Source organism: Saimiri boliviensis, chromosome 9 (assembly GCF_048565385.1).
Source record: "Saimiri boliviensis isolate mSaiBol1 chromosome 9, mSaiBol1.pri, whole genome shotgun sequence".
NCBI classification, from domain to species: Eukaryota; Metazoa; Chordata; class Mammalia; order Primates; family Cebidae; genus Saimiri; species Saimiri boliviensis.
Window position 1 is genome coordinate 78678977 of NC_133457.1, and position 13390 is coordinate 78692366.

The 13390-nt window shown below is 45.0% G+C and overlaps 1 protein-coding gene across 2 annotated transcripts in view; it reads right to left on the minus strand.

Annotated features, from left to right (window-relative positions):
* The window catches only part of DTD1 (D-aminoacyl-tRNA deacylase 1), a 155496-nt gene extending 152896 nt beyond the window's left edge, over nucleotides 1-2600 (minus strand). Inside the window, exon 1 of one of the 2 annotated variants that reach the window (XM_039479668.2) lies at nucleotides 2391-2598. In XM_039479668.2, coding sequence (XP_039335602.1) covers nucleotides 2391-2433 — 43 coding nt within the window. In that variant the 5' untranslated portion in view covers nucleotides 2434-2598. Of the gene's footprint in view, nucleotides 1-2390 lie in introns of both variants that reach the window. The other variant, XM_074406194.1, reaches the window with a different exon arrangement.
* Between the last annotated feature and the right edge of the window lie 10790 nt (nucleotides 2601-13390).

Here is a 13390-nt window from a genome sequence, read left to right on the forward strand (position 1 = left end):
AAATGTATGACTCCTAAGCTGAACATCATGGTGGCACATGCCTATAGTCTAGCAACTCAGGAGGCTGAGGAAAAAGGGTCATTTAAGTCCAAGAGTCTGACATTGTAGTAAGCTATAATAGTGCCACTGCAGTTCAGCCTGGGTGACAGAGTAAGACCCCATCTCTAAAACAAGTAAACCAGAAACACATAAATTTAAAAATAAAGGTTAAGTCAGCCAACTACTTTAAAATAAAATAAAATGTGTGACTCCTGATATTCTATGCTGTCCTGACCATAAAACAAGAAGTTAACCTTTTAGAAGCTCTAAAATAAAATGCCATTCAAACACAACCACATTTCAGTGAAATCAGCCACATTTTAAAGGAATGAGAAAAATCCTTTTCCATTACAATGCAACTAGAAGGCCTGCATAAGTAGAGGATCCCTCTAACACAGAATTCCACGGTTCCCCAACCCGGAATTCCCAAATTCTTTACTTTCCTATAATTAATATCCTTATCTAAAAAAAAGATAAGGTAAATATGAAGGTTTGGCTGTTCTAACTAAAAGCATATAATTCAAATAATGAACCAAAATAACTCGAACACTATTCAGCACATCTCACAGAATACATATTTTCAAATTTTAGATTAGCAGGATAGAGAGTTCAGCAGAGAGAATATCAAAATTTAAATCTGTCAGTGATGACCACAGGCCTCGGCCTCCAAAAGGTACAGGAGACTGTAAGATTCTTCTCAATAAAGCAAAAATCTTCATCTATTAATCTTCCCAGTTTTCATGCATTTAAATATTTACCAAAATTTTAAAAAACTTTTAAACTTCCGAAATCCCAGTGCTGCTCTATTCCCCTATTATTCCAGGACCATTGCCAAAACCAAAGTTACCAGAACAGCTTAGAAATCATTAGGCAGGGTGAAAGTAGACTCTCAGATTTAAATATATAGTTTTGGTAGGTTTGGTTATTTCTGCAGAGGTTTGTGTTTTGTTTTTTTGTTTTGGGGGGGTTTGTTTGTTTTGTTTCTTGAGACAGAGTCTGGCCCTTTGGCCCAGGCTGGAGGTTAGTGGCACAATCTCGGCTCACTGCAACCTCCACCTCCCGGGTTCAGGCGATTCTCCTGCCTCAGTCTCCCAAGTAGCTGAGATTACAGACACCCACCACCAATCCCGGCTAATTTTTGTATTTGTAGCAGAGATGGGGTTTCACCATGTTGACCAGGCAGGTCTCAAACTCCTGGCCTCAAGTGATCTGCCCGCCTCAGCCTCCCAAAGTGCTAGGATTACAGGCGTGAGCCACCACCTCGGCCTGCTTTGTTTTTAAGATTCATACTTTTGTGGACATAAGAACACATATTTGAGGCCGGGCGCGGTGGCTCACGCCTGTAATCCAAGCACTTTGGAGACCAAGGTGGGCGGATCACCTAAGGTCGGGAGTTCAAGACCAGCCTGACCAACATGGTGAAACCCCGTCTTTAAAAAAAAAAAAAAAAAGCACACACACACAATTTGGTGCAGACTGGCTCCAAGGACAGGATATCTGAAATTATTTTAACTGAAACACTATAATTCTGCCAATAAAGACAGAAAAGACTAAAGACAAAGCTTGTCATTTCCATGTTTTTTTTAAAATATCTTTTGTACCGTGGTTTTCTTAAAACGACTACATTATCTACACTAATCATCTGGACCTCTGATGCTCAACCGAGACTAGAGTTCTCAAGCGATGACTAGTGGTCGGGTGGGTTGGTCCACAAGAAATGAGTGAAAAAGATAAATGTTCCATCCTCAATTCTTTAGATCCCGATCCCTTGGCACAGGGTTCAGGGAGCCAGGGCGAGGGGTGTCCTGGCGGGGCAGCCCCCATTCAGCCTGGGCTCCGGTCACGTGCGTGCACGCAACTGTCAGAGCTCAGCCCAAGGAGCAACTCTTCGCATCTGTACATTTCATCCAGTCAAGCCCCATAAAAATTGGAATACGTAAAAATGAGCAAAAATGGAACCTTTAAAATACAGCAGTGAAAAGGGAGGAGTGCCTGCTCCGGAAATGCTCTACGAGTGGTTCATCTACACTCCCTGAAGAGCGGGCTAAGGGGATGCTCCCAGGACAAAGGTGCTGAGAATGAGGCGCGCTCGCCCCGCATCCGCTGCCGAGAGCCCTAAGCCAGGGGCGCGCAGGGGCCGGCCGGGCACGTGCAAGGAGCTCTCCGCCCGCCGCGCTGCCCAGGAGCCGGCCCCGGGGACTCGTGGCTGCGGGGACCGAGCTCGCGACGGGAACCAGGCTCGCGGAGGGGCCGCAGCGGCCCCGAGGATGGCGCAGGGGGACCCCCACGCAGGACAGCCGGTCGCGGGGGTCAGGGGCGGCTCCTCCCGGGCCCGGCCCCGCCCGACTGACCTGTGACGCTGGCCCGGGTGACGCGCTGCACCACGGCCTTCATGGCGGCGGCTGGGGCGAGTGGGTCGGCGCCGCGCTGCGTCCGGCCTCGCGACTCTGAGGGCGGCTCCGCGGCCGGCGCCCTCTGGAGGTGACACCCGGAAGCGCCCCCGACGGCCGGGTCCGACTTGGTCGGCTGCGGCCCACCCCACGTCGGCCACGCCCACCCGCGGCCTGGCGATAAGCCCACCCACTCACAGATTGGCTCCGCCTGTGCATGCCACGCCCACCTGCTGCCCAACCGTAACCCCGCCCGTCATTGAAAAATCCCCGCCCCCATACTCTGCCCTGCCCCACCCACAGCTGGGTCCCGCCAGAGCCCCTGGATCCCTCCATCCCGGGCCCAGCCCCTACCCACTGCAAAGAATCCGGTCTGCCCTGAGGGTAGTCTCCGAGTTGGTTTTTTTCTGCCGCATACCCGAACCTAAGAACCCGTCATCACTAAGGCTTTGAATTCAGCCTGAATCCTATTTCTAATTGTATTCCTCTTTCTTCTTTCCCACTCCTCTGCACGCAGATCCTCCCAAATTCTTCCCTTGTCTCCTGCCTCAGTGGCTTCTCAGATACCACATACAAAAGGATCTGATGCCTAAAATAACCATTTAACTATCTATTAATTCGACTTAGCCATGTCATGATAATAAATAGTTATGTGATTCTAGAATTCTAATTCCTCAATTTAATATAAATACTAATAATTGACCCCCCTCACTGGTTTGTTAGATTTAAATGAACCAAACCATGTTAAAATGCTTAGATGGCGGCAAAGGGCTGCACCACTATTACCCCAACAAATTATTATCATTGCTAAAAATAATTCCATCTCAGCAGTCTTCCCCTTGAAGGTGACTAATAGCACTGGTGGGTGTAGAAAAAGCATTGAAATGGAGAAGGAACCCTTACTTGTCCAGAAAAGACTACAAACAGTATGCTTGCTTGTTATATCCTGAATACTAAATTGCCTTAATAAAGTTGTCAAAGTTAACATAACCAGTAACGAGACATCATGTGCCTCCTGATACTGCACTGGGAAAGATACAATGTCAATCGTGTGGCATTTCTGCCAAGTAATGTATAACCTGAATCCAATCATGATGAAACATAAGACAAATATAAATTGAGGAACATTCTACAAAATAACTAGGTAGGATTCTGAGAATTAATGAGGACTTAAATGACAGGAAAGTTATCTGGAATCCCAGCACTTTGGGAGGCCAAGGTGGGCAGATCACTTGAAGTCAGGAGTTCAAGACCAGCCTGGCCAACATGGTGAAATCCATCTCTACCAAAAATACAAAAATTAGCTGGGTGTGGTGGCTCATGTGTCAGGACTACTCAGGAAGCTGAAGCAGGAGTATCACTTGAACCCTGGAGGTGAAGGTTGCAGTAAGCAGATATTGTACTATTGCACTCCAGCCTGGGTGACAGAGCAAGACTCTGTAAAAAAAAAAAAAAAAAAAAGACAAGAAAACTAACTTAACCTGGGTGGTATCCTGGCCAGAAAGATAAGGAAAAGGAGGCCGGGCAGGGTGGCTCACGCCTGGAATCCCAGCACTTCAGGACTGGGGCGGGTGGATCACCCGAGGTCGGGAGTTAGAGATCAGCCTTACCAACATGGAGAAACCCTGTCTCTACTAAAAATACAAAATTAGCCAGGCATGGTGATGCATGGCTCTAATCCCAGCTACTCAGGAGGTTGAGGCAGGAGAATGGCTTGAACTGAGGAGGCGGAGGTTGCAGTGAGCCAAGATCGTGCCATTGCCCTCCAGCCTGGGCGACAGGAATGAAACTCCATCTCAAAATAAATAAAGAAAGAAAGAAGGAAAAGGAAAAGTGCCATTGCACTCCAGCCTGGGCAACAGGAATGAAACTCCATCTCAAAAATAAATAAATAAGGAAAAGGAAAAGTTTGTTATTGGAACAATTGGTAAAATTTGAGTTTTTGAAGAATTAAATCAGCAGGTCTCAATATTTTGATCACAGAATCCCTTTACATTCTTAAAAATTATTGAGCACAACAAATAGCTTTTGTTTAGGTGGATTATATCTAAAAATGTTTACTGTTTTTAACTAAGAGAAATAACATGGATTTATTAATGCATTTAATATAGCAATAATAAATCCCCCTACATATTAATATCAAAGCAATGGAGTCATTATATGCCATGGAGCTCCAGAAAAACTCCATTGTGCACTCCTGAAGGAATAGGAATAAAAAAAGGCAAAATTGGGCCAGTGGTGGTGGTTCATGCCTGTAATTCCAGCACTTTGGGAGACCAAAGCAGGTGGATCACTTGAGGTCAGGAGTTCGAGACCAGCCTGGCCAACATGGTAAAACCCGTCTCTACTAAAAATACAAAAATTTGCCGGGTATAGTGGCAGGCGCCCATAATCCCGGCTATTTGGACACTATTGCCTGAACCCCAGAGGCGGAGGTTGTAGTGAGTAGAGATCTCTCCCACTGCACTCCAGCCTGGGTGACAGAGTGAAACTTTCTCAAAAAAGAAAAACAAAGTTAATATACTTAAAGGAATTCAAAATGCTCACCCCTGTTGTACAATAAAGTCTTCGTCTGGTCTTTGTTAATTCTGGGTTTCTGGCATGGAGCTTTGAAAATTCTTGGAATTTCTTGAGACAGGAGTATCTTTGTTATTCATGAGCTCCTTGATTATTCCTGAGTTACTAACAAGACAATTCAGACTGGGAGCTGGTCACTGGAAAGACCAATCCTGACTGGAGCTCTGAGCCAGCTCAACCTGTGGGAGGGGTAGGAGACAGAGATTTAGTTCAACCTGTGGCCTATGATTCAATCAGTCATGCTTACGTGATGAAATCCCAGGAAAAACTCTGGACACTGAAGCTCCATGGAGCATCCTGGTTGCTGAACATGTTGATGTGCTGGGAGGGCGACAGCCCTGATTCCACAAGGAGAAAGCACAGAAGCTCTGTGTTTGGTACTCGCAGACCTTACCTAAAGTATCTCCTCAATTGGCTGGTCCTAATTTGTATTATTTATAATAAGACTATAAATTATAATTACAGCGCTTTCCTCAGTTCCGTGAGTAATTCTGGTGCATTATCAGCCTTGAGTGGGTCATGGATACTCTTGACTGTGTAGCCAGTTGGTCTGAAGTGCAAGTGGCATAGGGACACCCAAGTGTGGTTGGCACCTGAAATAAGGGCAACCTTTTTGGAAACTGTACTCTTAAACTTGCAGGATCTGTTCTAATGCCAGGTGATTCGTGCCAGAGTTGCACTGCAATTCATCAGCTGGTGTTCAATGAACCCCCAAGCCCTCTATACTCCACCATATAAGTCACCTCTTTTGGATTTTTTTTTTTTTTTTTTTGAGACAGCATCTCACTCTGTCGCCCAGGCTGGGGTGCAGTGTCTCGTTCTGGCTCACTGAAACCTCTGCCTCCCAGGCTCCAGCGATTCTCCTGCCTCCGCCTTCTGAGTAGCTGGGATTGCAGGCACCACCACCACGCCTGGCTAATTTTTGTATTTTTAGTAGAGATGGGATTTCACTCTGTTGGCCAGGCTGTTCTCGAACTCCTGACCTCAAGTCATCCACCTGCTGCGGCACCCTAAAATGCTGGGATTACAGACGTGAGCCACGACATCCGGCCAATGCCCATTTAAATGTGGCTCCAGTCGTTTACTGGAGCCAGAAGTGACCTGTGATTGCTCTCTTTCCCTCTCCCTGAGTATCTCGTCCATTGGCAAATCTTCTCCCTTTCCAAAACCTATCCAAAGTGCCCTCTTCTCTCCACCCCTCCTGCACCATCCTGCTCCAGAGCCCACCATTCCTTCCCACTTGGATTTCTACCGCACCTTCCTCACTGGTCTCCCTACTTCACCTTTTGTTCTTCTCCAATCCAGTCTCCACGCACAGATGAAAGTGGTGCTCTTAGAACATAAAGTCCAAACAATCCAGACTCTGACCACCTTTAAATTCCTCAGCTGCCCCTTGGTCGTGATCTCAGGACTTCAGCATCTGCTCTTCCTCTACCTGGAACAGGTAGGTTCCTCCTACCTCCATCCACTCTTTGTACAACATGCTTTCCTGCCTTTAGGTTTTCAGCTTCAGTGCCCCCTCCTCGGACAGACCTTCTCTGTCCACACCAAGAAAAGTAGGTGTCCCTGCTCCCTGTTTTTCTCATGTTTGTCCTGTGGGTTTTCTTTTCTTTTCTTTTCTTTTTTTTTAGATGGAGTTTTCGCTCTTGTTACCCAGGCTGGAGTGCAATGGCGCGATCTCGGCTCACTGCAACCTCCGCCTCCCGGGTTCAGGCAATTCTCCTGCCTCAGCCTCCTGAGTAGCTGGGATTACAGGCATGCGCCACCACGCCCAGCTAATTTTTTGTATTTTTAGTAGAGACGGGGTTTCACCATGTTGACCAGGATGGTCTCGATCTCTCGACCTCGTGATCCACTCGCCTCGGCCTCCCAAAGTGCTGGGATTACAGGCTTGAGCCACCGCGCCCGGCCTGTCCTGTGGGTTTTCTTTCATAATTTTCTGGCAACTTTCAATTAGTCCATTTTCCTAGTAAGCCATATTCTTCTACCTGTGTCTCTCAACGCTTACTATTGAATCCTCAGCATCGAATACAGTACCTGGGGCTCAGGTAATATTGTCAAATGAATAAATGCGAGAAGCCCATTTTTTGGCTTAACAGTGTATCATGAATTTACAGTATTTCTCTATTAATAGATGTACAGATGCTAAGGGCTAATAGATGTATTATTATTCCCCTGAACAGTTTTTCCTGTTGATGAACATTTAGGTCTGGATCAGCTGGGATGTTTTTGGTTGCGTGGAACTCAAAATGGCTCAAACTTTTAAGAAACATGTTATTTCACTGGAACCCTTGTGCACTTTTTTTGTGGGGGGGGACAGAGTCTCGCTCTCTCACCAAGCACCAGGCTGGAGTGCAGTGGTGCAATCTCGGCTCACTGCAACCTCCACCTCCCGAGTTCAAGCAATTCTCCTGCCTCAGCCTCCCGAGTAGCTGGGATTACAGGTGCACGCCATCACACCTGGATAATTTTTGTATTTTTAGTAGAGACGGTGGGGGGTCCCACCATGTTGGCCAGGCTGGTCTCAAACTCCTGACCTCAGATGATCCACCCGGCTCGGCCTCCCAAAGTGCTGGGATTACAGGTGTGAGCCACCGCACCCAGCCCATTTCGCTTTTTAAAAATAAATTAATGAGGAGGTGGCATGTGTTTATAGCAGCATAAACTATAACGAAGACTTGGGTAACAATGGCTTAAACTACATAGTTGATTCATAAAATTTTGGGCTAGGATGGTACTCCACAGACCACAGAACTGAATTCCTTCCACTTTGTTGTTCTACCGTCCATCATTCATCTGAGTGGTCGGAGATGGCTCCTGGGGGAAACGGGCATCAGGAAGGGAAGGGCGTGCCCGCTGGTGCACTCAGCGCTCTTGCTCAGACTCCCTTAGGAACGGGGCTCTACTCCCTGAGAAAGAAGCTGAGCCCATGATTCAATGAGGCCTCAGACTTGGGTAAATACTCCTGTGGAAGTATTTGCCATACTAATGAAGTAACTTTTTCTAATCATTTTATTTTGTTTTGAGACTGGATTTCACTCTGTCGCCCAGGCTGGAGTTCAGTGGCGTGATTTCAGCTCACTGCTGCCTCCGACTCCTGGGCTTAAGAGATTCTCCTACCTCAGTCTCCCCAGCAGCTGAGACAACAGATGTGCACCACCATGACCAGCTAATTTTTTTTGTATTTTTGGTAGAGATGGGCCTCACCATTTTGTCCAGGAAGGCCTTGAACTACTGAGCTCAAGCTATCTGCCTGCCTTGGCTTCCCAAAGTGCTGGGATTATAGGCGTGAGCCACTGCGCCTAGCCAAAATCATGTTAAATAGAAAATATTATTGACCTAATATAAATCTGACCTATCTATTTACACAGCCCCTATGAACTATGCATCTAATAATTATTTTCCTGTTCCTATAGAGTGATGACTATTGAAGGTACTCTATAGATGTGACATGAATATGTGAATGAATAAATGAAAGAAGAATGAGTGAAAAAAATGAACTGCCTAGTTTATGTTCCCGCTTCTGAATTAGTCGTACTATGGGAGACATCATCTGTTTAATACTAATATCTGAGCCGGTCATGGTGGCTCACACCTGTAATCCCAGCACTTTGGGGAGCCAAGGCAGATGGATCACTTGAGGTCAGGAATTTGAGACCAGCCTAGCCAACATGGTGAAACCCTGTCTGTACTAAAAATACAAATATCGGCCGGGCGCGGTGGCTCAAGCCTGTAATCCCAGCACTTTGGGAGGCCGAGGCGGGTGGATCACGAGGTCGAGAGATCGAGACCATCCTGGTCAACATGGTGAAACCCCGTCTCTACTAAAAATACAAAAAATTAGCTGGGCATGGCGGCGCGTGCCTGTAATCCCAGCTACTCAGGAGGCCGAGGCAGGAGAATTGCCTGAACCCAGGAGGCGGAGGTTGCGGTGAGCCGAGATCGTGCCATTGCACTTCAGCCTGGGTAACAAGAGCGAAACTCTGTCTCAAAAAAAAAAAAAAAAAAAAAAATACAAATATCAGCCGGCCATGGTGGTGCGCACCTGTAATCCCAGCTACTTGGGAGGCTGAGGCAGGAGAATCGCTTGAATCTCAGAAGGTGGAGGTTGCAGTGAGCCAAAAAAGATCACACCACTGCACTCCAGCTTGGGCAACAGAGATCCTGTCTCAATAATAATAATAATAATAATAATAATAATAATAATATCTGGATATAGCTTTTTTCTTTGCCACTAGAATAAAATATATTTAATACTAAAAGCTCCCTTTGTGTATTAAACTTTTCTTTGATGATACAAGATGCTGCTGTGTCCCAAATCATCTACCACCACTCCATTACATAGCAAATACATAAAGTCACTGGGTAAGCCGAGATCACGCCATTGCACTCCAGCCTGGGAGATAGCGAGACACCGTCTAAAAATAAAATAAAATAATTACCCAAAGTTTAGGGCTGTATCCCCACTAGAACACTAACCAGAAATCTTATTCTAATTTAATCTTACTTTCCAGTGCCTACATAACCCCTGGTCCTCTCTTCTTCTTTGATCAGCTTTGCCAGGCTGCTGGTTTTCTCATTCACGAGTTGAATAAATATTTGTCATTTGCTCATTCTTGTATTAGACTCATGTTTTTAACTTTTGAAAGGTATTCTTGACAGTCCTCAGCCTCTGTACTTCACAGATATAGAGTGGGACTTATACTATTCATCCTTCCATAGTGGGGTGGTCTTTGCCTGGGTAGCACATCCAGGGTCCCCAAGACTACTCCCAGGTTCGGCGATTTGCTGGGAGGACTCGCAGGGTTCAGCACATAGTTACCGTCATGTCTGTGGTTTATAACAGCAAAAGGATATGAAACAAAATCAGCAAAGAAAAGAGGTGCACAGGGCAAAGTCCGAGGGAAAATGGGCACAGGATTCCAAAGTCCTCTTCCTGCGGGGTCGAAAGGAGCACATTCTTTTCCCCCAGCAATGAATTTTCTTCTTTTTTCTTTTTCTTTTCCTTTTTTTTTTTTTTTTTGAGATGGAGTCTCACTCTGATGCCCAGACTGCCCAGCTAATTTTTGTATTTTTAGTAGACAGGGGATTTTACCATGTTGGCCAGGCTGGTCTTGAACTCCTGACCTCAAGTGATCCACCCATCTTGGCCTCCCAAAGGGCTGGGATTACAGGCGTGAGCCACTTTGGCATGGATTTTACTTGAGCTAAAGACACTTGAAAAATAGCAGGTACAGAAAGGGTACTCTGACCTCCTCTTTTCTTTTTGAAAGCAAGAGATAGGCTGGGTGCGGTGGCTCACACCTATAATCCCAGCGCCTTGGGAGGCCAAGGCAGGTGGATCACCGGAGGTCAGGAGTTTGAGACCAGCCTGGCCAACATAGTGAAAACCTATCTCTACTAAAAATACAAGAATTAGCTGGGCTACTCAGGACGCTGAGACAGGAGAATTGCTTGAACTCAGGAGGCGGAGGTTGCAGCGAGCTGAGATCACACCACTACACTCCAGCCTGGGTAATAGACTGAGACTCCATCTCAAAAAAAAAAAAAAAAAAAAGAAAATAAGAGATAAAACCCCCATGTGGAAGATGCCCTCCCTGTACCAGGAGGAAAGAACCATTCTTGTCGGCCAGGTGCAGCGGCTCACACCAGTAATCCTAGCACTTTGGGAGGCCAAGGTGGGTTGATCACCTGAGGTCAGGAGTTCAAGACCAGCCTGGCCATCTTGGTGAAACCCCATCTTTAAAAAAAAAAAAAAAAAGAACCATTCTCGTCATCAGAGATGGAGAGTTAAGGTCGAAATAATTCTGTACAAACAGACCTTGTTTAAATAACTGTTATCCTCCTCTGGTTTCAGTAACTTTTCCATAATTGCCTCTCTTCATTCAACTCAGTATGTAAGCAGTTAGATTTTGCCATTTCTTTTGGTCTCCATTTTTCTATGGGGGCTGCCACGTGCATGTAATAATCTGTATACTTTACTTTGGCTAATCTGTTTTATATCAATTTAATTCTCAGGCCCAGCCAGAAACCCTAAAAAGTATAGGTAAAATTTTGCCTCCTCCACAAAAGTATAAGTAAATGAATGACTCTCGCTGAAAAGTAGAATAAAATAAAAAAGAGATCAACAGTAGTTGAGAAAAATTATAAAATAATAAAAAGTAGTCTGGAATGTCTATTAGGAATTCCAGACACAGAGAAAAAAACTTAAAAAGCAAACAGAATTCCTAAAAACTAAGAATATTCCCCAGAACCAAACTAGAGTTTCCATAAACTAAGAGCCCGCTGAGTGATCAGCCTAATAAAAAAGTTTTCAAGCCACATTAGGTGCATCATTGTAAAATTTCAGAACCCTAGAGATAAAGGAGGTCCTAAGACTTTCTGGAGGGAAGAAAACAAGTAATAATCAAAGATTAGGACTTCTCACCTAAAATACTGGAATTGCTAGAATAAAGGAGACTGATGCTTTCAAAATTCTGAGAGAGAGTAATGATCAAACCTGGGGTTCTCTACCCAGGCCAACTAGTAATTGAGGATGAGAATATGATAAAGACATATTCTGGCCAGGTGCAGTGGCTCACGCCTGTAATCCCAGCACTTTGGGAGGCAGAGGCAGGAGGATCACTTGAGGCCAGGAGTTTGAGACCAGCCTGGCCAACATGGTGAAACCCCATTTCTACTAAAAATACAAAATTACCCGATGTGATGGTGCAAGCCTGTAATCCCAGCTACTCGGGAGGCTCAGATTTGAGAATCACTTGAACTTGGGATGTGGCCGTTGCAGTGAGCCAAGATTGCGCCACTGCACTCCAGCCTCGATGACAGAGCGAAACTCCCTCTCAAAAAAAAAAAAAAAGACATGTTCAGACACGAAAAATCGCCAAAAAATTATATACCCTTTCTCAGAATTGTGGGAACACGGGATCGAGAACACAGATATCCATTATAGGATGGCAAAGAAAATAGCAAAGAAAAAAGTGTGCGAAGGAGAGCTAGAGTGATCAGTCTAGCTGGTAGCAAGAAGACAAAGAGCTTCAAGATTTAAAGAGAAAGGCTGGTGTGAGTGCAGAAATTAATCACAACCAGTTACAGATTTCTTTGTTCCTTCTCCACTCCCACTGCTTCACTTGACTAGCCTTAAAAAAATAAAAATAAAAGGCCGGGCTCGGTGGCTCAAGCCTGTAATCCCAGCACTTTGGGAGGCCGAGGCGGGTGGATCACGAGGTCAAGAGATCGAGACCATCCTGGTCAACATGGTGAAACCCTGTCTCTACTAAAAATACAAAAAATTAGCTGGGCATGGTGGCACGTGCCTGTAATCCTAGCTTCTCAGGGGACTGAGGCAGGAGAATTGTCTGAACCCGGGAGGCGGAGGTTGCGGTGAGCCGAGATTGCGCCACTGCACTCCAGCCTGGGTAACAAGAACGAAACTCCGCCTCAAAAAAAATAAAAAAATAAAAAATAAAAATAAAGATTTAAAGAGAAAAAAGAGAAATCGGAAAGGTTTGTGTAGAAAATTATATTGTGAGGTTAGAGAGTATGTAAAGAACGTACAGAGATGTAAAGAGAAACATCAAGGAAACAAAGCAAATTTAAAAAAAGAATGCAGGTAACTCCAGAAGTAAAAGTTATATGAGAAACAATTAAAGCTTACTTAGCTTGTCAACAAACTATATTTGCATAGTTAAAACAGGGTAAATACTAATTATTGATTCATCTAGAATATGCAATCGTTTTACTGGGAAGACGGTTGGAAAGGTGTTGGAAAGAAGAATCAAATCCTGATTAATAAATCTCATATATGACTGATAAATTAAAGATGTTAGTAAAAGCTTGTTTAGAAAAAATTAATTTCAAAAAAGTCATGCTGGCTAATATTGTAGAAACCAATTGGAGGGGACTCCAAGTAGAGACAAAGAAAGAATAGGAGGTGGAGGCTACATAAGCCAAGAGAATGGAGGACTTAAGTAAGGTAGTGGTAAAGGGAATGGGGAGGTGGGAATGGAATGGAATATTTGCAGTAGAAATGATGGGACCTGGTGGCTGGAGGAGTGAGAATGAACAAGAAGAGGGACAAGTCTAGAATGATTTGAGGAACTGAATACTCTCTGAGAAAGAGAATGGAAAGAAGAGCAGGCTTGTGGGTGATGGTAATTTAAATTATGGACCAAGCTGAGGTAGCTAGTCATCTAAGTAACAATGCTAGATGGACATGAGTTCAGGAGAGCTCTGGGCTGAAATAAGAGAATAAATTAGATTTAAGAATAAACCCAACCAATTCCCAGGGAAAGCTAACCTGACTGTCCCCTGGAGCCCCACAAGTGTATGGATCCTGGGTACACTGACTGCCAGGTGAGAGCTGTTTATCCTACGCGAGTTCTATT